This window comes from Felis catus, chromosome A3, assembly GCF_018350175.1.
Source record: "Felis catus isolate Fca126 chromosome A3, F.catus_Fca126_mat1.0, whole genome shotgun sequence".
Classification (NCBI taxonomy): domain Eukaryota; kingdom Metazoa; phylum Chordata; class Mammalia; order Carnivora; family Felidae; genus Felis; species Felis catus.
Window position 1 is genome coordinate 90771931 of NC_058370.1, and position 27330 is coordinate 90799260.

General features: G+C 45.5%; 1 protein-coding gene across 3 annotated transcripts; it reads left to right on the top strand.

Annotated features, from left to right (window-relative positions):
* Window positions 1-92: 92 nt before the first annotated feature.
* SEMA4F (ssemaphorin 4F) lies at window positions 93-27330 on the top strand. Of its 3 annotated transcripts, XM_019827483.3 has the most exons (15): window positions 255-394; window positions 2010-2081; window positions 2670-2821; window positions 3483-3542; window positions 3776-3874; window positions 9021-9114; window positions 18927-19046; window positions 19142-19293; window positions 19971-20149; window positions 20360-20507; window positions 20633-20855; window positions 20994-21103; window positions 21218-21378; window positions 24695-24753; window positions 24982-27330. In XM_019827483.3, exons 4-15 carry the CDS (start codon window positions 3492-3494, stop codon window positions 25590-25592), a joined length of 2007 nt encoding a protein of 668 aa, XP_019683042.1. In that variant the 5' UTR covers window positions 255-394; window positions 2010-2081; window positions 2670-2821; window positions 3483-3491; the 3' UTR covers window positions 25593-27330. The 3 variants fall into 3 exon arrangements, with proteins under 3 accessions (XP_003984206.1, XP_006930284.1, XP_019683042.1); XM_003984157.5 differs by lacking the exon at window positions 2010-2081 and having other exon boundaries at window positions 93-394; XM_006930222.4 differs by lacking the exons at window positions 2010-2081; window positions 3776-3874 and having other exon boundaries at window positions 93-394.

Here is a 27330-nt window from a genome sequence, read left to right on the forward strand (position 1 = left end):
TCCTCCTGTACCTGGGTTGGGCTTCTCCGCTCCTTAGCTCCGCCTCCACCCAATTCCGATTGGCTGGAGGAGGAAATCGGCCCGACCATTAGTCCCTTCTTGAAGAGGCGGAGCTGGGTTGCGTTCTCCTCTGGCCGACGCAGGCCGAACCGGACCGAGGAGATTCGAGTGGGGCCGAGGCCGGTGGCACCGCGGCCCAGAGCGGAGGTGGCAGGGCGCGCCCCACCCAGCGGCCAGGCGGAGCCTAAGATGCTGGCTTTTGCCAGGCGGCCCCGCCCGGGCTCCCAGCCGCCTCCGGCCTCGCCCTTTCCGCTGCTGCTGCTGGCGGTGCTGAGCGGCCCGGTATCCGGCCGCGTTCCCCGCTCGGTTCCCAGGACCTCGCTTCCTATCTCAGGTAAGGCGTGGGTGCCCTCGCCCTTAGCCCTTCGCGCCGCTCCCGGGCCCCGCCTGCAGGTGCCGGCACCCACCTGCCCTTACCTACCAGCCCGGGCAGGCGCTCTGGGGCCCCTCCGCGCTGCGCACCGAGTCCCGCGCCGCCCACGCCCCTCCAGGACCCGGGCGGGACCCCCACGCTGTGCTGTTCCGCAGCATCGCTTCCCGGCCTCGCGCTTCGGCTCCCATGACACGCCCAGGCGGCTCCTGCTGCCCCTTACTGGCAGGACCGCGAGAGAGTTAAGCCCCTCATCGTGCAGAAACGGGCACTGAGGCCCAGGGAGGGGATGGAGGTTTCCCCGAGGTCGTCCATTTCGGGGAATGGACTCCCTTATTCCCCTCTGCCCAAACATACACCTGTGTCCCTCACGCCAGCTTGATGCCTATTCTGCTTCCAAACTCATCGGTCTTTCGTCCTATTCCAGCCACCCATCCTTCTGATGACCAACTCAGCATCTCCACCTGCCCACTTCTCAAATCTATTCCCTTATCATTTCTACCTCCCTGCAGGCTTTTTGCCTCGCTCGAAGCCCTCATCTCCCTAACCCACTTCCCAGGCCTCTCACAGCTCTTACACCAACTCCCATTGTCTGATAACGATCCGTGGATCCATCGTAACCCTCTTAACTCCTCAGCATTCCGTGCTTTCTCTACCCATTCCCTACTTTGAATGTTGGGAAATCATTCAGTGAGTTGATTTAAAGTTCTGTTTGAATGATTTCTAAAGTCTTCAGAAGAAAAAAAAAAAAGGAGGGAGGAGATTTGGTCCTTTGAAAAGATCTGGAAGAAGCCAAGGGATGCCACCAGGCTAAAAATGGTCATTGGAATGATTCACACTTTAAAGGCTCTCTGCTGAGGTGGGCATGGGCATGGGCATGGACCTCGTTTTCTTCTTAGTGGGCACTGAGTGTTAGCACCTAGTGCAGACCCAGTGAAGTTGAGAGGGCAACCTGTTGGCAAAACCTCGCAACTGGGTAATAGTAATTTAGAGTCTAAACTTCAGCCTAGTGACATAGGGTTACTTTGAATCCAGAAGACAAAATTGTGGTCAGAGCCTGGGGTTGGTTTGTGCTGGAGCAATAGCCACAAAATGGCATTGAGGTTGATAACCAGAAATTCAGAGAAGTCTAGATAGCAAGGTGAAACAGAGCTGGGGATACGAGTGGAGGTTGGGTGTTCCAGGGCTTATAATGAGCATGAAAGAATAGGCAGGTCCAGCGCAGATGTGAGTATGGGTGTGGGAGGATGGGGTGGGTGGGGCTCCATACATCAGCACATCCAGGAATGAATGGCTGGTAGCCATTCTGTCAAGTCTTGAGGGTAGCTGAGCAGATGAACCAGGTAGAGCAGAGCTGTATTGGTACAAGGATAGGGGCTCCAGAGTGAGCTAAGAAGATAAATTCCTGCTAACTTATTTGTTATAATCTTTAAATGGAATTTTGAATGATGACACTGAAGTTTAGACTTGGCCCAAATGGAGCACATGCCTAAGGAAGGAAAAAAGGAACCATTTGTGAAACATGCACTATACGTCAGTTGCTTCTACATATGTCATCTCATTTAATTCTGTCAACAAGCCTGACTGGTGGTGTTTACAGATGAGGGAAGTGATGCTCAGGGCAAGTAACTTACTCAAGATCATACAGCTGGTAAGTGAAAGAGCCACATTTAAACTGGGGCTGATTCTTCTCCACAGCACATTCTCATGCCCACTTTTTCCCTCTTTGGGTGGAAATGGGGTGGGGTTGGGGAGGTACAAGAGCAGTGAGAAGACAGGAGATAGTCTCCTAAAGTGTTGGTGAAGAGAGTGAATCATTTCCCTTCCAAGTAAAAACAAGTTACTAATAAGTAGTTATTTTTTTTTTTTTAAAAAGGAAATTTAGAGAAGAAGGTACTTGTACTTCCTATAGGTATTTTCAAATTATGTATCATGTTGCTATGGATAGAAATTACAGACTTAGTATTTATGCTGTTATTTTAATAAAGTGTTTTATTTTTATAGAAAAAGCATACTTGGCTGCATTGTATGCTAAATATTCTGGCCTCATCAGTTATCTATCTTTGGGGAAGTTAGATGGTTGGCCTGTCAAAGCCCTGTTTTTACCCTTCATGGCTGCTAAATAAATGATACTTGGAAGAAAACAGAAATTGAGCCCTTTGGCTTTGTCTTTGTGGACCCAACCCTTATGAAGCAATGGCTGATATCACTCTCCCCTCTCACCCTCTCTTCCTGCCAGAGGCTGACTCCTATCTCACCCGGTTCACCGTCCCTCAGACATACAATTACTCTGTCCTCCTTGTGGATCCTGCTTCCCATACACTTTATGTCGGCGCCCGGGACACCATCTTCGCTTTATCCCTGCCCTTCTCAGGGGAGAGACCCCGCAGGGTGAGAAATGAAAGTGGGGAGGACCCCAGACTCCAGAGCATGTGGTTAGATCCACAGTGTTATGAGATGGGGTGTGTGTTCATAATAACTAAATATGGAACAGTGGTGGTGGTGGCAGGGGGGAGTGTCGGTAAAAATGAATATAGGAAGAATATTGGCTTCATTATCTCAGCTAAGGGTGATGGGAGGGGGTCATGGTGACTGGGGACGTTATGAGGGAGGTTAATGCTAGAGGAGGCCACAGTAACCAGGTTTCAGGTGACAGTGGGCAGAGGAATCATTAGAATCACATTTCTTTAGGGCAATAGCTTTTAAACTTTTTTGTACCATCCCTTAGTAAGAAATATATGGTACATTTTGACCCAGTACAGGAAGTATGTATTTAAAGAACACATTCTTGAAACAGTATCTACTCTCCTGTATGTGATACATTCTGATATATTCTATGTCATTAAAATTAAAAACAATTGATTTCATTACTCATTAATGGGTGGAGACCTCCAGTTGGAAAAATGATGCTCTGACTGAAGGGGCGGGGGCTGGGGGGTGTGTTGTCTCTGAAGTTCTCAAATTGATGGTGGTAGTGGAACTGTTTCACCTACCCTGACTTGGGAAGAGTTTGGGGAGAATCTGGGAGAAACAGTCACTCCTCCTTTCTCAGATTGACTGGATGGTGCCTGAGGCCCACAGACAGAACTGTAGGAAGAAAGGCAAGAAGGAGGTAGGTGTGAATCCTGGCCCTGTCCCAAGTGTCCCATTGAGACCTAGTTCCAGCCCTGGCTCTGTGTCTGTCACCTGCAGTGCTCCCATAGCAGTGGGCCCAGGCAGGGGCTCTAACACCATGTCATCCCCTGTCATCTCTGATCCCGGAGCTGTATCTAACTGTCCTGACACTACCCTGCCTTTCCCTGTACCTGCTGCTTCTGATTCTCTCTAATCATCTCTGACCCCCAGGATGAATGCCACAATTTTGTCCAGATTCTCGCCATTGCCAATGCCTCTCACCTCCTCACTTGTGGCACCTTCGCTTTTGACCCGAAGTGCGGGGTTATTGTGAGTGACGGGTGGGAGGATGGGAATGGTCTCCTGTGAGTGTCCATGACAGGGAGCATGCTTAAAGCAACACTTGTGCATGAAAAGCATTGGGGGTGAGGGATGTCTTTGCAGGGTGGGGGTAGGAGTGGGAGGGCGAGGCAGGTTGTCTGTAGAAGGGAGGTACACAGAGTGAGGAGAGAGAAGAGGGATGGTGAAGGAAATTAGGAATGCTAGCTAGGCTAGGGAGAGGATAAATTCAGGAGAGACTTCCGAGGCTAGTATCTCGTGTTTCCTTTGTCCTGTGTATGCTTTGTCCCAGCAGCCTAGATCCATTTCTTAATCAGCATAATCCATGCCTGCTTCTTCCTCCCAAGGTGGGTGACTGTCTTTCACCACCTTCTCCCACTGCCGACTTCATTCTGCTCAGGCTGTGACCCTCTGCTCTCATGGCTTCTGAGGTCACTACCCACTAATGTAGTACTTGCTGGCCCGTATTCTGGATCTTGCCTTCAAAGTGGGCACTTTGTCAGCCGTCTCTTCTTCTAGGTCCTGTTCATTGCTGCCAAAGTCCTGGACGTCTTTACCCTCATACTCAGGCAGGCTTGGTACATGTACACCCCTAATCATATCTAGCTAGTCATGGCTTCTAAAGTTACTGGTACCGGTAGCATCTCAGGAGGGTTTTAATGCTTTTGAACCCTCAGCTTTTCCCATCAGTTATCCAACAGTCAGTTACTGGTCCTCTGCCAGTATGCACTTGTGACAACAACCTGGGATGAGTCAGACACCTCCCCTGTTCTTTGTATTCAGTGGCTTCCCTTTCTGCTCCAAGGAGCAAAAGGAGGGAGTGCAATGACTCTCTCTCCTGACCCTGATCCTTAGCTGTAGATTTTGACTTGATCCTTTTGCAGACTGCAGTACTCCTTGCCACTTGGATCTTATCAGTGTGCATCTCCAAACCCCTCCTTGCAGAAGGCCATCCTCAGGTCTCTTGTTTCCAGTGTTATGACTGTATATGTTTGACTGCCCCGGTCAGTCCCTCTAGGCTGGCCCTGGGGTTAGTTGGGCTTATGTTGAGTCCTTTTCATAATGTGGATGAGAAAGACTCTCCACCCAGGGTGTGCATAGCTTCCTCATCTTGGCAAGGTTTCCAGGTCAGGGTGGTATTGAAAATCTCTATGTTCCATCAAGTAATGTTGAGGGTATAGCTTCCCTACAGTTCTTACAAAGCTCAGAAAGTAGTGTGGAACTGCCATCGCCATATTTGTCTTTTTCCAGGCTGCACACACTTGGGGAACCCAAGGGTGTGAATAGCAGCACCATGGCTTATAGACAATATGATCACTCCAAGTTAATTTCCCAGGGCCTTCTATTCTTCCTCGGCTGTCTGAGGGGACCCTGATGGTTGTTAGATTCTAAGTATCTGGACATAAAATGTTCTGTATGTCCTGTCAGGATTGGTGTCACTTGGACTCTTATCTACTCCTGAGAAAAATCAGTAACCAGAGTAAAGCCAGGGATCTGTGTCCTGCACTCCCATGACTTTTAGCTCCTTCTCTGAACACTCCTATGTAGCAGGCGTATGAAATGAAGGAGCATCCTTTGGTCACGGCTTGTTTGTAGGAGAATATAGGACACAGGCCCCCTACCCCCCAAATCAGCTGTGTTAACACTTCAAGCCATATACTAAGACTGACCTCTAGACTTCCTGAAAGTTCTCTTCTGCCTTTACTGTCTTATCCTGCTACCTGGCACTCCCGTCTGCTTAAGGAAGTTCTTGCCTCAATCCTTAGTGCTAAACCTCTCACATCCCAGACTGATGGCTTTGAGACTATGTATAACTATTATGTGAGAGCTTTGACTAGCTGATCCAGACACAACGACTCACTCAGAGTTGATTGCTCAGAGAAATGAAGGTTCTTACAAAGGAAGTTCAAGCACTGGACCTACCAGCTCTAACTAAAAGTGAAGTTCTGCCATTGAGTGACAGTTCATTGGAGGAAAACATATTTTTGAGAGAGAGAGAGAGAGAGAGCGAGAGAGAGAGAGAGCGAGCATGTGAGTGGGGCAGGGGCAGAGAGAGAGGGAGACAGAGGATCTGAAGCGGGCTCTGCACTGAGAGTGGAGAGCCCAACGTAGGGCTCGAACCCATGAACCATGAGATCATGATTCGAGCTGAAGTCAAATGCTTAACTGACTGAGCCACCCAGACGCCCCTGGAAGAAAATATTTTAGTTTGCTTTGTTGAGAGAATTCCAGCAGTTAACAGAAAAATGCTAGACTTAAACAACAATAGCAGTGACAAGATTTCGCATTCAGTTGAAGATGTACTCTGTCCCAGGCTGGTGCTGGGTACTTTACATTCAAAATTGAATTTAGTTCTTATCACCACACTATGATATTTAGGTATTATTTATTTTCATTCTACAAGCAAAGAAATGGAAGTTCCAAAATGTTAGGTACCATGTCTAGTATTATATAAGTGGCAGCGGCAGAGCCAACATTTAAATTCAGGTGTGTCTGGTTTTGCCCCACCCCCCGGTCCTTCTAGTCCAGTCTGCAGCACAGATGACCTTACCTGGTTTCATTATCTTGTGACATTTGACCTGTTTCGTGTAACAGGAGCCATCTTTTCTTTTGTTTTCCCCCTAACCACCTGGGGAGGGTCCTTTATATGTCTTATACCCTTCTTGGCCAAAGCCAAAGGATGGGTTCCAACCTTACAGCTTGGTGAGAGCCTTCCTACCTGTCTTTCAGCTAGCGAGACTTCCCTCCACCACAACTGATGATGCAGTGAGGAATCTCAACACTCAGACAGAGACTGTGGTGGAGTGGTCTTGCCCCCTTCAGACCCTAATGAAATGTCACTTTGATAAGACAGTAAACATAACCTATCTGATTAATAGGAGTCTCACTTGCTGAAAGATTATAAACCTAGATAACACAATGATGCCATCTGGGGAAACTGTAAGAGGAATTGTTTCATACTTCAGTAAAACATACTGGGTTTTGGGGCGCCTGGGTGGCGCAGTCGGTTAAGCGTCCGACTTCAGCCAGGTCACGATCTCGCGGTCCGTGAGTTCGAGCCCTGCGTCGGGCTCTGGGCTGATGGCTCGGAGCCTGGAGCCTGCTTCCGATTCTGTGTCTCCCTCTCTCTCTGCCCCTCCCCCGTTCAAGCTCTGTCTCTCTCTGTCCCAAAAATAAATAAACGTTGAAAAAAAAAACCATACTGGGTTTTAAGGGGGCTGATAGACCATCTCTGTGAGGAAGTCCAGCAGTCAAGTGCCAACACAAACTAGAGATTGGAAGGCATCACACTTTCAGAGAATTTGGGCAATAATTTGCATAGAAAATCTAGCTGGAAATGTAAGAATGAGTGAGGTCATTGAAATATGTGTGACAAGGACTAAGGATTGATCTTTATGATACATGGTTAGGGGCTAGAAAGGAAAATAGAAACTACTAAAGGAGATAGAGAAACAATTAGATAGGAGGAGGATGGTAGACTTCCAAGAGAATCAAGACAATATTTGAAGGAGGGAGTGAGTCAAAAATATCAAATGCAGCCTAAAGATTAGGAGGGTGAGCATTGAGGAAAGGAGTCCTTGATGAAATGTAAGGGAGTAGTTTTAGGCAGAGGGATGAGAAAACACAATTTGTTTTCTAGGAATAACAAGTGACCCAGGTTTGGTTAGAAGAAAGTGTTCATTTTGAGAAGTATTAGAAAGTAAGTAACTTTGACTAAAGTGTTTGTACTCTAGGCAATGGTGGGCCATTTTGTCACTCCCTTGCTCAAAAACTTATCAGGGTAGTGACTGATACTAGGAATATTGATCTGTGGGGGGGGGGGTATGTAGAGTAAATTGGGGGCAAGGCTAGGCAGTGTGGAGAGGAGGAGGTTACTGCTGTAGTTTAGGTGAGAGGTCACAGATGGGCCACAGCAGCATGTACTAACCTTTGTCCAAAGTGCCCAGACATCTTGGTAATCTCTCACTGTCATCCGTCATTTTCTCAGGCTAGGCTGCTCCCACTGCCTCACATGTGAGATGCTTGTGCCCCTGTGGGGGCAGAAGACTTTCTCATTCCAGAAGACTTTCTTGACCCAGTGTTCCCTTTTTTTGAGACCTCAGATCACATCTAATTTTAACAGGCCTTCTTCAAGGCTCTCAGTAAAGTAAAACCTTGCTTGCCAACCATAGCAAATAGATGAGCAGTCAGAATGGGTCAGTAGTATACTTACACTTAGGGGATATAGATCTACGTTCCCACTCCAACTGCCATCAGTGTAGTTAGGCTCCAGCAATACCATATGCCCTCCCTAGTGAACTAGAGGTGTTGTGTCTGGCTTTTCTATGCCATAACTTTGATTCCTAAGCAGCCACAGTTAACTTCCCTGCCAGTCTTAGGTTGACATCATCCCTGGTTGCCATTTTTAGATGTTATCTTGAAGTGCTCTCTTAGTGCTGGATGCTCAGCTGAGGTAACTTCCAGCTGGCCCTGGTGGAACTCTTACATCTCTCGCCCCTGTCCTGGTCAGTCCTGCTGTAGTCCCTGGATGAAGAAGGCAGTTACTTGCCAAATCCTCAAATTCTTACCTGAGTTTCAGGTCTTTAGTGACTTTACAGATTCCCTTCCCCCCTTCTATGTTTCCTTGACTCTGGTCTTATCTTTCATCCTTGGGTAGGAGTAGGGGGAGTATGGCCCTTCTCTCTAAGCCCCTGCTTCCAGTGGTCTTATATCAGCCTGAACTATTCTTTACCCTTCCTAAGAGCTCTAGCCCTCAGGAGACTTGCTTTCTTCCCTTAGTCCCCCTTGTCCAGTCACATATTCTCCAGCCAGTTGCAAACCCTAGCATTTCAGAGGAAAGATCTGCCCCCTCAGCCTCTTAGCATCTTCTAGGGCTGTCTGTGGTATTCTTTCATCAGGACATGTGGGTGTTGGAACTAGGGGAATGGAGGGAAGAGGAGCAAATGGATGAAAAGAGGGATGGCAGAGATGGGAAATGACGGGGTGGGTGGGGGAATCAGGAATAGACTGGGAGTATGGGGATGGTAGCGGATGGGGATGAATGGAAATTGAACTGTTCTTTCATCTGACCATCTTTGTAATTCTCATCATGAACCTCCCCATGACCCTAAACCAATTGCCCCCTTCTGGTCTGTAGGATGTGTCCAGTTTCCAGCAGGTTGAAAGACTTGAGAGTGGCCGAGGGAAATGTCCTTTTGAGCCAGCTCAGCGGTCAGCAGCTGTAATGGCTGGTGAGTGGGGAGAGCCCAGAATCTGTGGCTCCTTGCTGTAATTGCCTCCTTCCCCACCCCTGCTGTTGGAATTTCTGTGTCCTTTCTTTCCTTTCCTTGCAATGTCTATTATTCCCGTGTCTCTTTCTAGCCTTTCCTGTTCTTCCCACAGTGCCTGTGTCCTCCTGCTTTTCCCCAGATTATTATTCCCCTGGGTTTTCTCTAGAGAATATGTCCTCTGCACCTCTAGTATGAGTGTTTGCTCTGTTAACCTCTTTTTCTTTTCTCATGGTGTTTTCCCCCTTGTTTCTAAGAGGAATCTACTACAATGCATATTGTAATAAATTTGGAAAAAGTATAAAGAAGAACATAAGAAATCTTGTAGAACAGCACTGTTCAAAAGAACTTTGTGGAACAATAGAAATGTTCTATGTCTGTGCTGTTTAAAACGATAGCTGCTAGCTACATGTGGCTCTTGAGTCCTTGAACAATGTGACTAGTTTGGCCGAACGAAGGAATTTTAAATTTTATTTAATTTTAGTTTAAACAGAAATACCACATGTGTCTAGTGTCCACCATCTTGGCACAATTCTAGAATATCAGAAAACCACTGCTAATATTATGGGGTATTTGTTTTAGCTTTTTAAATGTGTGTGCACACGCATGTGCACTCATGCACATATATTTTGCTGGCCAGTCCTTTGTTGCTCAGAGGAACCAGTCATCAGTAATGACTGTTAATTCCTGCTGTTGCTTCTTTTGACCCAGCTCTATACAGTTGTTCAAGTGTGGAATGGTTCAATCACAGTTTATGCCCAAATGTTTTCTGGAGAATGACTGCCTGATCCTTAGGCAGCCACAAAGTGAATTGTTTGTGTGCCACGTAGCCTGTATTTTAGGTCAGATCACCCCATGTACACCCTTCAAATTTAGTGAGAATCCGGCCATATTCTCACAAGAGTACAAAACAATAAGGTTAATAAAAATTTTATGAGCATGTGTGTATTATAAAACTTTTTAAAAAGATTATTTATTTATATTGAGAGAGAGAGAGAGAGAGAGAGAGAGAGAGAGAGAGCAAGCACGAGCATGTGTGCAAAGGAGGGGCAGAGAGAAAGAATCCCAAGCAGGCTTCCTGCTGTCAGCACACAGCCAGACACAGGGCTTGAACCCACACTCCGTGAGATCATGACCTGAGCTGAAATCAAGAGTTGGATGCTTAACCGACTGAGCCATTTTAGGTGCCCCTATTGTAATACTTTTAAATGTCATGCTGCATGGATTTAATTTTGAATTTTGTCATGTAATTTTATATCATAGTCATTTCTATACAATTTAAAATTTTTTATGAAGAAATTTAATAATATGATACTACTTATTCTTTGAGCATACCACAATTTAATTAAGCAATCCTAAATCACTTATGTAAGTTTAATTTCCAAGTTTATTTAGTTTACCTCAAAGTTTTTTCTATTACCCATAAAACTATAATGAACATACTTGTGCATAAATTTTTATCCTCATGTTAGATTATCTTGAGACTCCTGGGAATGGATTACTATATCAAAGGGTGTGAACATTTTATGGCTCATTATTTGTTGCTAATTGAGTTTTTAGAAAGAGTGTACCAATTTACACCCTAAATCAGCAGGAATGAGAGTGTTTGTTTTTTCTCACATAATTTCGCTAGAATCATATTGTCATTTTGAAAATCTTTGCTAATTGAGGCTAAAAATGGCACCTTGTTTTAATTTGTATTTCTTTGAATATTAATGAGGTTAAACATTTTTCACGTTTTAGTACTTATTTTTATTTCTTCTTTGGTAAATCCTCTGCTTGTATTCTTGGGCTAATTATTAGATAGAATATATTTTCAAATCTATATTTTTTCTCTTGTGATTACATTTTTAAGTTAAATCTTTTCCCAGTTAGCAGATAAATTTTTTCTTCTTACAGGTTTTTCCCCCAAACATTTAACTCTTTGATCTATTTGGAACTTACTTTTTTTAAAACAATTTTTTTTTTTTTAACATTTATTTTTGAGACAGAGAGAGACAGAGCATGAACAGGGGAGGGGCAGAGAGAGAGGGAGACACAGAATCTGAAACAGGCTCCAGGCTCTGAGCTGTCAGCACAGAGCCCGACGCGGGGCTCGAACTCATGGACCATGAGATCATGACCTGAGCTGAAGTCGGACGCTTAACCGACCAAGCCACCCAGGCGCCCCTATTTGGAACTTACTTTGATGAATGGCATGAGATGGAGATCTAAATTAATTTTTCCCATTTAGTTGATCAGTTGACTCAGCATCATTCATTATACTGCTTTTTTTCCTCTTCACTGACTTACTTTTGCTGTGAACTTAATTGTAAAATTAATTTTTACCTATTGTTTTGGATTCCATTTTATGAAAAACAAAAATTGGGATACAAGATCTAACAATGACATTTTTTTTCTTATGTATGACTTTATAGGAAAAGTCTTAAAAAGCTAGCTATACAGATGAAATCACTCTTAGACAGTTAATGACTTCCCTTTTCTGAAAAGTAATAAAATAACAAAAGTGTTTGAAAACGAACATCACGTATAAACCTACTGCATACAAGATTTGTCATTTTTGTCTTTTATCTGCAATTGAAATTGACAAGATCTTGTTAATAGTTATACATGTTTGCATAAAACAGTTTACTCAATAGTTTTCCTGACTTTTTATCAAGAATCTTTGGCAAAACTCTGAGCCAGTCATTGGCTCATTAAGAAAGATTCATCAGTTTTAGAAATGATGAATATCTCTTGATTCTACATAATTTTTTATCAACAAGATGAATTCTCAATTACAACAATCTAAGGCAATCGATTAATGTACTTTCTTTGTTGCAAGCAGGAATCTTTATATCTAACCTTCTGCATGTAATTTCTCTGTGTTCTAGTCAGCAAGTGAATTCACATTAGCATGTGGTTTAACAACACAAATTTCATAAATAAGATCATTGTATGACAAAAAACATTTTTCTAAAAGGAAAAACATTTTTCAAGAGGGTTTCAAGTCTTTTTTTTTTTTTATCCGGGTAATGAAATTCAGGTTGCTTTCAGCTGATAATTGATGGTTGGAAATAGTTCTAACAGTTTAGAATGGCTAGCTTTCCCATGCCTCTTTCTGTCTTAGATCCAAATCACAGTCAATCCCAACATTATACACTGTCCTCTGAAGTTTTTGCTTTATAGGGCTATAATTTAAGTTTCTTTAAATTTGACTTAAGTGCCAATAGTTGGTTGGAGTTTTCAATGTTGATCTGTTAAGCCCTGCTGTCCTTTTGTTTTGAAAATAGCGGTCTAGAAAATAGTGGCAACATTACATAAGAACTAGAACCAAATTCGCAGTTAGGGTCTATGAAAATGTCCTTAAGGATAATGGAGGTATTTTGAAATAAAAAGAAGAGCTTTTAGTAATGAAAATATTAGAATATAATAGCAGGAGTATCTCTTGTTTTAAATTATAAGAATTACAGTGTGCATTATAGATAATTGAGAAAATACAGAAATATATAGAGAAGGAAGTGAAAAGTTCATTGTAATTCAATCATCACTAGGTAGCCACTATTATCACTTGTATTTTCTTCGGCTGTGTCTGTGTGTATATTTGTAACATATTGGAATTATTATGCATATTTCACTTAGTATTGTATACTGAACATTTTGTCATAATATTAATTACCCAAAACATGAGTTTTGGTGATTACGTACTCCTCTTTCACTTGAATGTAGCCCAATCTATTCCCATGTAATTATACATTCAAAATTTAAAATAAATTATTGCTTTTATAAATAATGCAGTGGAAGAAATCTTTTCACATAAATGTTTATGTAAATCCTTTACATGAATCTAATTAATTGCATATGAGTCAATCTAGAAAGTAGAATTGCTGGGCCAAAGGGTGTAAAGGCTTTTGTGATACTTGGTAGATTTGGCCAAATTGCTCTCCAGTTAGTCCCGCCAGCATTGACAAGAGGACCTCTTCCATTACACCCTTGTCAATCCCAAGTAATATAGTTTATTTATTTATTTTTATTTTTTAACTTTTTAAAATGTTTTTATTTTTGAGAGAGAGAGAAAGAGCGAGCATGAGTTGGGGAGGGGCAGAGAGAGAGGAAGACCCAGAATCCAAAGCAGGCTCCAGGCTCTGAACTGTCAGCACAGAGCCTGACGCAGAGCTCGATCTTGCAAACTGTGAGATCATGACATGAGCTGAAGTCGGAAGCTTAACCGACTGAGTCTCCCAGGCACCCCCCAAGTAATATAGTTAATAAACATACAGTGACCTCTTCCAGAGCCCAATTTTATATGTTTTTGCTTGCATCGCCATTAGTGAGGTTGAACAACTTTTCATGTGTTCATTGGTACTTGTATTTATTTAGGAAAAAGTCTCAAATCTTGTTCTTCAAATGTGACATTTATTTGTATTGCGCTTAGATCAAATTAACAAAATTATCTCAGTATTTCTATTTGCACTATTCCAGTTTGGAAAAATGCAAATATTTTGACAGTAATGTTCACATTAGCCTAAGAACACTGGCATTTCCTTCTGTCTCCTTTGGGGGTCTTTGTCTTCCTCTCATCCTTTCAGTGTTGTGGTTCCTTGGACCCCCAGTCAAGGTCCTATTCTCTTCTTATTCACTGCAGTTGTGATCTCAACCAGCTGCGTGGATTCTGCTTCCACTGCATTCTGATGCCCCCCAGACATTATCTGGAGCTACAGACCATATATCGAATTGCCTTCCAGACATCTCCACATACATGTCCCACAGAAATCTGAAAATCAGCATGTCCCAAACTGAGCTCATCATCCTCACTCATCTCCCCCAAACCTGCTCCACCACTAGTGTTCTCTCCTCTGAGTGCATAGTGCCATTGCCTCCTCTCCCCCACCCCTGCCCCAAGTACCCAAGCTGGAGACAGCAGTCAGTTAGCCTCGGTTCTCCCTGTCACATCCTATAATAGATAGGGTTTTTATCAAGAAGAGCAGAAGGAGGGAGGTTTTGTTCTTTCTCTTTCAGAATCTGCCCTGTGTTTTATCTCTGTTTAATCTCATTGCATCTTGCGATTACTGCATCTGCCAAGAAGCTTTGCAAATGTTTCAGATGCACTGCATGCTGCCAGCATTTTAGGGTCAAGCTTTCTTCTTAAATTTCAGTGTGATTGTCCCAAGACTAGCATGCACACACTGAAACAACACACTTAGAAATCCTAGGTAACCGACAGAGGAAAAGGTAGAATAAACACTGCATCTCCAACTATCTAGTTATGTCCTCATTATAGGCTGTTATTTAAAAAAAAAAGTGTCTAGCTGGACTAATCCTTAGATAAGGGAATAGAGAATATTAGGATAGGAATTATCTGTCTTGCAAATTTCTGACCATGAGAAGAAAAGGGAGTGGAGGAAGGCCAGAGCATGTTTAAAATCCTTTTTTTAAAAAGCTAGTGAATGATTATTCCTATTGTATATCTTCTTTAGAAGTGGCCATTTTTTTTATATTAAATGTAATTTATTGTCAAATTGGTTTCCATACAACACCCAGTGCTCATCCCAACAGGTGCCCTCCTCAATGTCCATCACCCACTTTCCCCTCTCCCCCACCCCCCATCAACCCTCAGTCTGTTCTCAGTATTTAAGAGTCTCTTATGGTTTGCCTCCCTCCCTCTCTTTAACTTCCCCCACCTTCCCCTCCCCTGTGATTCTCTGTTAAGTTTCTCAGGATCCACATATGAGTGAAAACATATGGTATCTGTCTTTCTCTGCCTGACTTATTTTACTTAGCATAATACCCTCCAGTTCCATCCACGTTGCTACACATGGCCATATTTCATTCTTTCTCATTGTCAAGTAGTATTCCATTGTGTATATAAACCACATCTTCTTTATCGATTCGTCAGTTGATGGACATTTAGGCTCTTTCCATAATTTGGCTATTGTTGAAAGTGCTGCTGTAAACATTGGGGTACAAGTGTAGAAGTGGCCATTTTGATACCAGAGTGAAAATTTCAACCCCCAGGGTGTAGTGAGACACTCACTGCCATGGTGGCATTCTAGGCTGTCGGTGTTTGGTTGCTAGTACACCTGGGAGGCCGATGTCACAGGCTTTATGCTTGGGTACGTAGAGATCTATTTCCACATGAATGTGATTTTTCTTTGGCTGTGATTCTTTACTTTTTGTGGCTTTCAATCCTTCTCTCCCCCAGTATTTCTAAAATTAAAATATCTTAATTTTTTGAGTTATAAAAGATGGTAACTACAAAAAATATTTAGTGAGTACAAAAAAGTAGAAAGGAGAAAATAAAAATGATTGTAATTCCATTGATCAGAAATAAATACCATTAACACTGTAGAGTTATGGCTCCTTCCAACCTTTCCTATATCTACAGGCATATATACATATATGTATATTTTTAAATAGGGTTGTATGATACCTGGTGTTTTTTTCCTAACCAGCTTGCTCACGGAATTTAGCACTATGGGAACCACTCTCTTTTGCACATCATCTGTTGCCAATAACAAATGTGTGTTTTAATGTTTACTGAATTGATTCATTCAGTACTAACTTGCCACAATTGCACTTACAGGGATATTTTATTATATGAGCAATCCAAAAGAATATTTGAAATTGAGACTATCCTGGAGAATCTAGGGCATGTGGTGATCCTGTGTCCTCCTGTGGACATGATGGCCGCTGTTCCTTCTCCTCAGGGGGTGTGTGCGTGCGTGCGTGTGTGTGCGTGTGTGTGTGTGTGTAAGACTGTGTTTCAAGCCCCTTGATATTCCTGGAACACCTGGAACCCTACTACTTCTTCCCAAAGTGTCTGACCCCTCCTGCTGTCCTTTAGTGTCAGTGACCTTCTGCTCTTTCTCTCTGAGTGAGTGTGCTCTTCTGCAATTCTAGGCTCCGAGTTTCTGAATGCCCCCATTAATTTCTTAGAAACTTTGGGGACCTTTTACCTCCATCCACTGCTGGGTCCCTGAAAATCATTTATGACTGTTGCTCCCCATCCCTCCCAACCCCCACACCAAATCATGCTCCTAAATATTCGTAACTGTCTCTTCCACACATCTCCCTCAATTCTCAGGGCATCCATGACACAGCTTCTGCTAGGGTTTTAAGTTTTATAGTGTTTTGTGTACAATGCTTGTAGGGAGATTTTTCATTGTAGCTCTGGTTTCTGTATCAACTTTCCCCCCCACCTTGGAAGTACAGAAGATTGGCTCGTTTGCTCCTCCATGTACTGCCAGACTATGTCCCTAACCTGGTTTTCTCCTTCCTGAAATGCTCTGGGAGGGAATGGGGTGCCATTTTGTGGTCCACATAAGGAACCACAACTCAACATGCACTGAATGCCGGCCATGTGCCAGGCCTATATGTGGCTCTATGTTTGTGTTGCATTTAACCCTCAGTGCCGCTGAGTGGAGGGCCTTATTATCTCCATGCTGTATTTGCGGTACCTGAATCTAATTTGCCCAAGATCATACTACTTGTAAGTATTTAGGGTCCAAAGCCAAGCCTTCTGAGCTCCAAAATGTTGGGACTTTTTCCACTGCCCTCAGAGGGTTTCCAACTCTTTTTGCTTTGTATAAAGTATTTTTGAAAATAGGGTTATTTTTCCAGTGCCTGAGACATGCAACTTTGCTCAAGCATCTGTGATCCTAGGATGATTGTGCTTTCCCCAGAGTGGCCCTACTCACTACTGCTTCCTTCAAGGTGCATGAGCCCTCATAGCTCTTGCTGGGCTTTCCATGCACTGGCTTCTAAAACACCAGCCTCTCTTGCTTCTCTAGCCTCTCTCTGACTTGATTTTCCTAGTTGTCTTCATGTAGCTTCTCCCCTTAAATGGTGGTATTCCCAGGGATCTCTTCTCACTTTCTCTTTCTCCCTGGCTGTCATATTCATGGCATGGCTTCAGCCCAATTCCCAAGTTGCCTACTGGCCCTGTTGTGTAGGCCCTTCTGTTTGATTGCCTTCCAGGATCTCTGACCAGATGTCCTGAGGAGACTGCAACCTTAGCACGTTCTACATCTGAAGTTGCTTCCTCCCCAACTACCTCCTTTATGGGCCTTCTCCTATCATTACTTGCCGTTGCTCACGGTATCACCCTGTGCTGTCATTCATCGTATAAGCTGGAGACCTTAAAGACATTATTTTGTTCCATTCTTTCACATCTCATATTCAACTGATTTTCAAATCTTGTTAATGGATTCTGCCTCAGAAATATCTCCCCAGTCAACCCTTTTATTCCCCCTCTGCTGCTACCTTAGTTCCGCCCCTCCACTCTTGCCTGGATTGTGTGAATGGCCTTTTAACTACCACTGTCTTCTTAACACCCTGGACTGATTATGTCACTCTCTTCCTCAAGAAAACCTGCAGCTGTACTCTTCCCTGTAGGATAAAGTCCACATTGCCAGGCATGGCAGAGAAGATTCTTATAATTGGGTGCCCATCTTTTCACCTGCAGCTTATCTCTGCTCACTAGTCTCACAGCTGCCACGGGGAGTGCCCAGAGCTGCAGCCACGGGGAGTGCCCATATCCCTGAACATGGCTCCTCTTGTCGCCACCTGCCTGTCTTCCTCCCTGAAGTCTTTCCACCTGGCAGATTGCTCATTCCTCAGCCCCAGCTCAGATGTCACCTCTTGGATGCTGTTCCCCCCGTTAGATGTGTCTGGGTTCTCCTCCGTGTTCCCCTCCACATCTGTTAGTCCACGCCTCCTGGAATCTGATCACATGTTTGTCTTCTAGACTCAAACGGGAGCTCTTGGGGGCAGCAATGTGCTTAACACCTGGCACAGTGGCTTCTGTGCAGTAGGTGGTGAAGGAAAATGCCACTCTGTCCTGTCCAGAGCTTCTGTGATACTTGAAACTCCTCCAAGGGGTCATGACCTTCTTTTACCCCTGGAGCAATTTTCTCCTAGTCTGTCTGAGCCTTGTCTGTGTTACAGGGTGGCTATGGTTGTCCCACATTCCGCCCACAGGGCTGCACCTCCCCTTCCTTCAGAGTGTGTGATTTCTCTCCTCTCCAGTCCTCACCATCTGTAGGGCGCCTCTGCCCCGGCACTGTACCAGAAGGGACGAGCTGATTCCTCATTGCTTTCTCTGGCTGGCCATGCAGTATTCATTAATCCCCCAGGCTGCTGTTTCCCAAAATGAGGTTTCTCAAAGTGAAGTTACACATTAGGGTAACTCCTACTGCTTGTTTGAAACTAGTTCTTGGGCCATCCCCTAACACTACTAAGTGAGAATTTCTGGGCACAGTGCCCAGGAATCTGTGTTTCGATCAATTCCCCAAGTGATGCTGGTATACCCTAAAGCTGTGACTTATTCCAGAGCAATGTCCACCCCCAATCAGAAAGAAAACTAGTTCCGTCAGACATTTACCAGAGAGCGGAAGTAAGACTGGGCATACTGCAAAGCAAACCCCCTTCCTGGAGAGTCATAGTATAATTAGTACATTATGGGATAGAAGCATACTGAAAACACTGACAACAGCAAACAAACCAACAGACAAAAAAGCCCAATTTGCACAAAGGCAGCCTTTATTTTTCCTTCCTGCACATTAACGTTCCAACAGGTTTCCCTTAACGCACGTTGCCTTTACTGCCCCAGGGCATTTTATGTCTATGTGGGTTTTAAGTGAGATGTTGCCTGTCAGGTGCTTAGCAGTGCCTGCCATATCACGGGCGCTCAGCATCTAGGGTTCCTGCCCCCTGCTTTATCCTCTGTGCTGCCTACAACCCCTTTTGCTTCCCTCAGTCATCTCTGACAGCTCATCTCCTCCCTTGTCGCCCTGCAGGGGGGGTCCTCTATGCTGCCACTGTGAAAAACTACTTGGGGACGGAGCCGATTATCTCCCGGGCTGTGGGTCGCGCTGAGGACTGGATTCGGACAGAGACCTTGCCATCCTGGCTTAACGGTGGGGAGAGGGGGCAGGGTGCATGAGGGACAGAGCTGGCTGAGGCCGGGTGGCCCCAGGCTGTGTCTGGTATCTGAAGCCACTGGTCTCCCCAGCCCCAGCCTTTGTTGCAGCCGTGGCCTTGAGCCCAGCCGACTGGGGAGATGAAGACGGAGATGACGAGATCTACTTCTTCTTTACGGAGACTTCCCGAGCATTTGACTCGTATGAGCGCATTAAGGTCCCACGGGTGGCCCGTGTGTGTGCGGTAAGACCACCGTCCCGACTGTCTGTCTGTCATCTTCTGCTCTGTCTGTCCTCTTGTCTTTTCCTTTCTGGGCCCCTGTTTTTGCATCTCTCCTCTGTCTCCTTTTTTCCCTCTGCTTTGACTCCTTTTCTGGGAGTTGGGGGGTGTGGGGAAAGGGCTCTGGCTTTTCATCCCCATAATTACCATTGTGACACACTGTCCCCAGGAGGTGGACTAGTGGAGAGGTAAAAGCAGGAACTGCAAATAGAGAGTCCTGGGTTCAAGTGCTAGGTCCACCAGTTCCTGCCTCTGTGACTCTAGGCAGGTTCATTAGCATCTTTGAACCTCCTTTGTAAGGTAGAGTATTAATGACCTCTAGCTACAAGGGTGGTTTTGAGGACTAATAAGGTAACTTATGTAAAGCATGTAGGACAGTATTTCAAAAGTGCACAATGAACTTAGTCACCATCATTGTTATTGTGACCTTTTTCACCCTGTCTCTCATTATCCCATGCAGTGGTCTGTATCGTCATCCTTGCATTTCTGTGCATTTGTCTTCCCATCTGTCTGTGTCTGCCCTGAAGACAGGGGAAACCTATATTGGTGTCCACAATGTTGGCCCTCTAAGGCCACACACAATGTGGCCTTCCCACAATGTTGGCTTTCTAAGAAGAACTTCCCATGTGCTTGTCACCCAGGGGGACCTTGGGGGCCGGAAGACCCTCCAGCACAGATGGACAACATTTCTGAAGGCTGACCTGCTATGTCCAGGGCCTGAGCATGGCCGGGCCTCCAGTGTCCTGCAGGACATGGCCATTCTTCGACCTGAGCATGGATCGGGGACCCTCATCTTTTATGGCATCTTTTCCTCCCAGTGGTGAGGAGGTCCTGGTGTGGAGGAGAGCTACAGGGTGGGAGAGACATGGGGATGGGTAGGCTCTCCCTGGAGCCCTGTTCCTTCTGCCCTGGAGCAGGATGCATGGCTCCCTGGGTCATGGTCCCTGCATTTCTCCTGGGTCATCTCCTGGGATGAGTTGCTGATTCCTAGTTCCCTCTAGATATGTGGCTCCAACCTGTGCTCTTACAGGGAGGGGGCTGCCATCTCTGCTGTCTGTGCCTTTCTACCACAAGACATTCGGACAGTGCTGAATGGTCCCTTCAGAGAGTTGAAACATGACTGCAACAGGGGACTGCCTGTCATGGACAATGACGTACCCCAGCCCAGACCTGGAGAGGTGAGGGGGCTGAGGCATCTCTTCCCTTCACACCTGAATTGCTGCATGAGAGAAAGGGCCCAAGTAAGCATCACGGAGACTTCCTGGCCCCTGGGAAACTGTCACCCATCCTGTGTTTCCTCTAGTGCATCGCCAACAACATGAAACTCCAGCAGTTTGGCTCATCACTTTCCCTGCCTGACCGTGTGCTCACCTTCATCCGGGACCACCCACTCATGGACAGGCCGGTGTTTCCCGCCGATGGTCATCCCCTGCTCGTCACTACAGATACAGCCTATCTCAGAATTGTGGCCCACAGGGTGACCAGCCTCTCAGGGAAAGAGTACGATGTGCTCTACCTGGGGACAGGTACATTTCATAGTCAAGTGAGTTGCCCATCCAGTGCACACATGCCCCTGTCACAGAGAGGGTCCCATACATATAGGTGCCAGAGTCCCAGGCACAGGTATAGCTGTCATTGTGTCTTGCCCCTTGCCTGCTTCCTAGAGGATGGACACCTCCACCGAGCAGTGCAGATTGGAGCCCAGCTCAGCGTCCTGGAGGATCTGGCCTTATTCCCTGAGCCACAGCCAATTGAGAGCATGAAATTGTATCAAGTGAGTTGTAGATTTTGGGGAGTTTGCTGGGGGGACATCTGAGCCCAGATCCAGTTGGTTACCCTGAAGTCTGAGAGATCCAGCATGTTCTTCTTCCTCACTGCTTTTCTGTAGAACTGGCTCCTGGTGGGCTCCCATACTGAGGTGACACAAGTGAACACAACCAACTGTGGCCGTCTCCAGAGCTGCTCAGAGTGCATCCTGGCCCAAGACCCTGTGTGTGCCTGGAGCTTCCGGCTGGATGCGTGTGTGGCCCATGCTGGGGAGCATGGAGGGTGAGTGTCACTGCACTGGTCTCCTGCCTGACGTTTCAGGGTACTGGCCCATCCACATGTTTGTGTCTGTTTCTCATCTGTTAATGCTGCCCTACGTGTGTGTGTGTGTATGTGTATTCTGTTTGTGTCACTTGTGTGTCCATCTGTCAGTCCCATACTGATTCATGTGTCTGTCCATCTGATGCTGCCTCATCAATGTCCTTGCCTCTTGCGCTGACCTTGATCAACCTCCAGGTTGCCACACACTTCTCGGTTTTCATTTTACAAGAGCTCTCAGAAGTGTTTTCACAGTTGATTCCTCCTTCTTTCCTTCCTCGTGCCTTCTATGACTCTGCATTCTCCTGGGCTTCCTCCCTCTCCTACCAGTCTGTGTCCCTTACTGATTCCTTTTCTATCCCACTTCTGAATGTTGATATTTCTCAGGGTTCAGTCCTTCTCTTTACACTTCTGCACACTCTCTAGGTGATTTCATTCCCATTATCTTCAACACCAACTGCTGGCACTGAGTGCCAGTGACAACTACAGATGAGCCTTTAGTTGAGCTATGGAATCCCCTATCTAACTACCTACTTGATCTTCCTTTTGGATGCTTCACAAGCAACTCAAGCTTAGCAAGTTTTAGCATACACTGTTGTTTCTTCTTTCCTTCACATGCTCCTCCCCTGGTTTTCCTCATCTTGAGAATGGGATCTCCATCCTTCCAATTTCTCCAGCCAGACTTGCCTGCACTGTATTATAGTTTGTACTCTAGCTCCACCTGTGATTTCCTCAGTTCACAGCCACTTCTCTCCATCTCTGCCACTATCACCCTAGTCCAAGCCATCATCACTTCTTGACCGGGTTATTCTAATAACCCCTTAATTGGTCTCCTTTGACCATTGGGGGATCCTACCATCTATTTTCCCCTTAGCAGATAGTTTAAAATCATATGTCACATTGAAGCAAATCCCTGGCATCATATTCATAAAATATTTCAATATGTGTCTCTACCAGATAAGGACTCTCTTAGAAACATTTTATTATTGGGAATTTCAAACATTCAAAAACAGAATAACATAATGAATTCCCATCATCTGTTGCTCAGCTGCAACAACTATCAACTCTTTGGCCAATCTTGCTTCATCAGTACCCTCACTCACTCCCAGTTATTTTACAGCAAATCTCAAACACCATGTCACTTTATCCATATATCTTGCAGAGTACGTCTTTAACACAGAAGGAATTAAAAAAAATAAGCGTATTATCATTATAGTACCATAAACTTAATGTCATGAAACATGCCATCAATGTTCCAATTTCCTCAAGTGGGTAGACTTAAAAATAGTTGCTTAAGTTAGGATTCAAATAATGTCCATCAATTGCAATTGATTGAGGTGTTTCTTTTCTTTTTTTAAAAAATTTATTTATTTATTTTTGAGAGAGAAAACGCACATGTGACAGGGGCAGAGAGAGAGGGAGACAGAGAATCCCAAGCAGGATCCATGCTGTCAGCACAGAGCCCGACTTGGGGCTGGATCCCATGAACCATGAGATCATGACCTAGGCCAAAATGAAGAGTTGGGCGCTTAACCAACTGAGTCACCCAGGCGCCCTGATTGATGTGTTTCATAAGACTTTAATTTTTTTTTAATGTTTATTTATACTTTTAGAGACAGACACAGCACTAGTGGGGGAGGGGGAGAGAGAGAGGGAGACACAGAATCCAAAGCAGGCTCCAGGCTCTGAGTTGTCAGCACAGAGACTGACGGGGGGCTTGAACTCACAAACCCTGAGATCATGACCTGAGCCGAAGTCGGAGGCTTAACTGACTGAGCCACCCAGGTGCCCCAAGACTTTCAATTTTTAAGTAAGATTCCCTTTAATGAAACATTTTTAATTGATTGCTTAGGAAGTATTTTTTCAAAACTGACTTTGAGATTTCCTATGTTGAAGCCCAGTTAATCTGCAGTATATTTGTACATATTGCTGAACTGTAAGGTTACCAGTATTTTAGAATTAAAAGTACTTGTTTTGGGGATCTGTTTTTCATTAAGAACTTTGATCTGGTAGTTTCTCTTGGTAGAACTCTTAAATGTCTAAGACAAAGCCAGTGCTTCATTGTTTTAATATCCATTAAAATAAGAATTTCATTGTTCTTGGGTGTACTGTGTACTTGAACCTCAGGGTCCCCTTAAGATATAAATGTGTGTGGGGAGTGTGGGGTATGTGTATATGCTAATATATTTCTTGTAATACAAGAAATTACTAAGTTGGTGCCTGTATGCACTCTATGCTCCAAACCTCAATTCCTACAAGCAAGAAAGACTATGAAGTTCCTGTAGCTATAGCCCACATCTGGCCTTCCCATGTTCCCCACTCTCAGCCAGACCAAGTGACCTTGGTTTTACCCAGAAGGCTGTAATGTGTTCATACCAGTCTTGGAGCTCATTTTAGATGCCTTAATTCATGTTGAAGGAGTTCACACTCAAATGGAGCCTATCTTTGGTTGAGGCTTTTGGTTGATCTCCACTGACAGCTTCATAGAGGTCTCCCTCTGGGGAGTGGTGAGGTTTTCAGAGTGAGCAGTCTATCCTGCTGTCCCTCTGTCAGACACAGTCCACCCACATCCTGGAAGTGCCAGGATTGTGTTGTTTGAAATATATCCATTAGAGGCTAATAGATATCAACAGTTGTTGGAGACAGAATGGTCCTACTTGGAGATGAACAGCTTTTATGAAACAAAAAGTCACATCACTGGCCCTCACAGAATTTTTAATGTTTATTTTTGAGAGGTGGGGGAGGGGCAGAGAGAGAGGGAGACACAGAATCTTAAGCGGACTCCAGGCTCTGAGTTGCCAGCAAGGAGCCCAACGTGGGGCTTGAACTCACAAGCTATGACCCTCACAGGATTTTGATTAACTTGTATAGAAAACAAGTTTTCTCTCTTAACAGAAAAAAAGTTAACTGTAGTTTTTATGGACTTCTTTTCCCCAGAGAAATCTTGTGGTTGTGGATACCCAGATAACATTTCTTAGAAGGTTCCCATGTGTTTTTTAAAAGCACCCTCCAAACACTTTTCCAGCACACCTAGTGCAAATTTAATTCCCTGTGGTCTTCTGGAAATATCTGTAGAATTGGATGTGGCAAGTGTCATGAGGAGTAAAAGGGGTATCGGGGGAAATTTTATTGATGAGGAGGATGTTGACTGATAGTTTCAGGAGTGATTTGTGAGATGGTGGGAGCTGTAATCTCATTATGTTACTGAATGTTCGGTGGTACTGAGGAAGGTAGAAGGGGGTGTTGACACTGGATTTACCAAGTATTCTCTTCTATACAGGTTGGTCCAAGACATAGAGTCAGCGGATGTCTCTTCTTTGTGTCCCAAAGAGCCCGGAGGTCTGTATGGTTTAGGGAAATGTGGGTGGAGTGGGTGAAAATGGGCTAGAATGTTGTCCATTTTGGATCCGCTTTAAAAATTGGAAGATTGGGCAGCTGGTGACCCATGGCCCTACTTTTTATCTTTGTCCCCACGACCCCTTATATCTGATATCATGCCACATTTCTCTGCATTGCATCCCAGCCGGTAGCATCACTACCTTTTGTGCCTTTGCTGTCTCTCTGCAGAACGCCCAGTAGTGTTTGAAGTTCCTGTGGCTACAGCTGCGCATGTGGTCTTGCCATGTTCCCCAAGTTCAGCATGGGCGTCCTGTGTGTGGCACCGGCCCAGTGGAGTGACTGCACTTACCCCCCGGCGGGATGGGCTGGAGGTGGTGGTAACCCCAGGAGCCATGGGTGCTTATGCCTGTGAATGTCAGGAGGGTGGGGCTGCCCGTGTGGTGGCTGCTTACAGCTTGGTATGGGGCAACCAGCGGGGCCCCCCAAGTCAGGCCCACACAGTAGGGGCGGGACTGGCTGGCTTTGTCCTGGGGGTTCTTGCAGCATCCCTGACTCTCCTTCTGATTGGTCGGCGTCAGCAGCGACGGCGACAGAGGGAACTTCTGGCCAGAGACAAGGTGGGCTTGGACCTAGGGGCCCCACCATCTGGGACCACAAGCTACAGCCAGGACCCTCCCTCTCCTTCTCCTGAAGATGAGCGGCTGCCCCTGGCCCTGGCCAAGAGGAGCAGTGGCTTTGGTGGCTTCCCTCCCCCCTTTCTGCTTGATACTTGCCCGAGCCCAGCCCACATTCGGCTCACTGGGGCTCCTCTAGCCACATGTGATGAAACATCCATCTAGGGCAAATGACTGCTAGTGCATTGGTAGCCCCTGGAGGGGAATGACCATTAAGATGCTGGGGGTAGTGGGCCTGGAAGACGGTCATGGCCTCTGGGTTCTCTTTTGGTCTTTGTGTAATCACTTAGACTTCGTGTCTGCCTACTCTGGGCCTGGCTGGGCTCTGGCCCAAGCCTGTGCTTGATTTCCTGATTGCCATGCGAGATCAGAGCTGCCTTCTCCAGCAAATCAGGACTTTTCCCATGCCTGCCCTCTGAACCGCTGCGACCCCTTCAGCCTTGGCCCCCCATCTTGGGCCCATTAGTTTGGGGATGGGGAACAGAACATAGCTATGACTTTGCCTTCTGGTGGGCCCTGGCAGGAAGGAAGGCCCCTAGAGGTGGTGTGGGGCTAGTGTGCATTGATCTTTTTGTTCATTCTCTTTAGTTTATTGGATTCTCTGTGGGGAGTGCATGATCCCCATGTCGCAACATGAAATCTCTGCCCTGAGATGTCCCCCAACCCAGTTTTCCTTCTTCTGTAAAAGAGTGTGTGTGTATACACAGGTGTTCGTTGGAGGCCTGGCCACATGTGCATGAATGACTGGGCCAATGCTCAGGTGTACTCATGAGGGGTCAGGAGGGGAAGGTGGGAATGGAGGCATTGCCTGCAGAACTTCAGACCCTGCAGGCAGTGAAGGAATGGCTTTCCTTTCTAAAAGGAAACAAGCCACCACCCCATCCCCATCATCTCCTACAACCCTTCTCTTGAGTAGAGAAAAACTCCCCAAGTGACCTTTTGGGTGGGAAGGACAGCGGTACATGTGACCCCATCTTTCTCTTTGTTTTTGCCTCCTGGCTGCCACCACTGCCACGCACAGCTGTTCTTTTTCTGGCTGGAGTACAGGCTGGACCGCCTTCTTTGGCTCCCATTAAAAAAACTTCACAACATTCTAAGTGTAAGGGACAACAAAAGGGGAATAGTCATAGGAAGTAGAAGTTGCAAAAAAATAGGTTTGTATCCGTGACTTTACTCAGGTTGACACCCTCGCCCTAAATCAGAAGTTCTCCACCTGGGGTCCATGGACTCCCTGAAATCATATGCAAAATGTTGTCTGTACCTGTGAGTCTGTGTTTTTATGGGGGTGGGGGGTTATGGCTTTCATCAGATTCTCAAGGCCTTAACAAAGTTAAAGGACCACGCCTCGAGGTTGCCACACATTGGCCAAGCTGAGGGGTGCCACACAGCGGCAGCTCTTCCTGCCCCACCATCCCTTCCCTGTGGCCCGCCTGGACTTGCAGCTGCTGGATGCCCTCTTGTTTCTCCCATCCCTGGAAACTGGGCTCTGTGTGTATTTGAAGATACTGTCAACTCCTACCAAACATAAAGACCTCTTCCTGCTTCACAGCTCCCAGATGCTCTAGGCTTCTCCTGCTCAGTCCTGGTCTTGGCCTGTGTATGTGCCTCGTTCATCCCTGGTGGGGGACCCCCTTGAGCTCCAGTGAATGATCCAGCCCTTCTCAGTTGAAGTTTCAACTCTACTTACCTTGGCAGCAGCCTGTGAACTACTCAAAAGAGTCCCCTTGGGTTTGAGATTATCAGTGGCTTTGCCACTAATAAGTGTATGATTTTCAGCAAGTAATCTAATATAGGAACATTGGTTTACTCATCTGTAAAGTGGGGATAATAATACCTACCTCAGGGTTGCTGCAAGGATTAAATGGGGAAACATGTAAACAATAAAGCACTATCTATTCCAGTA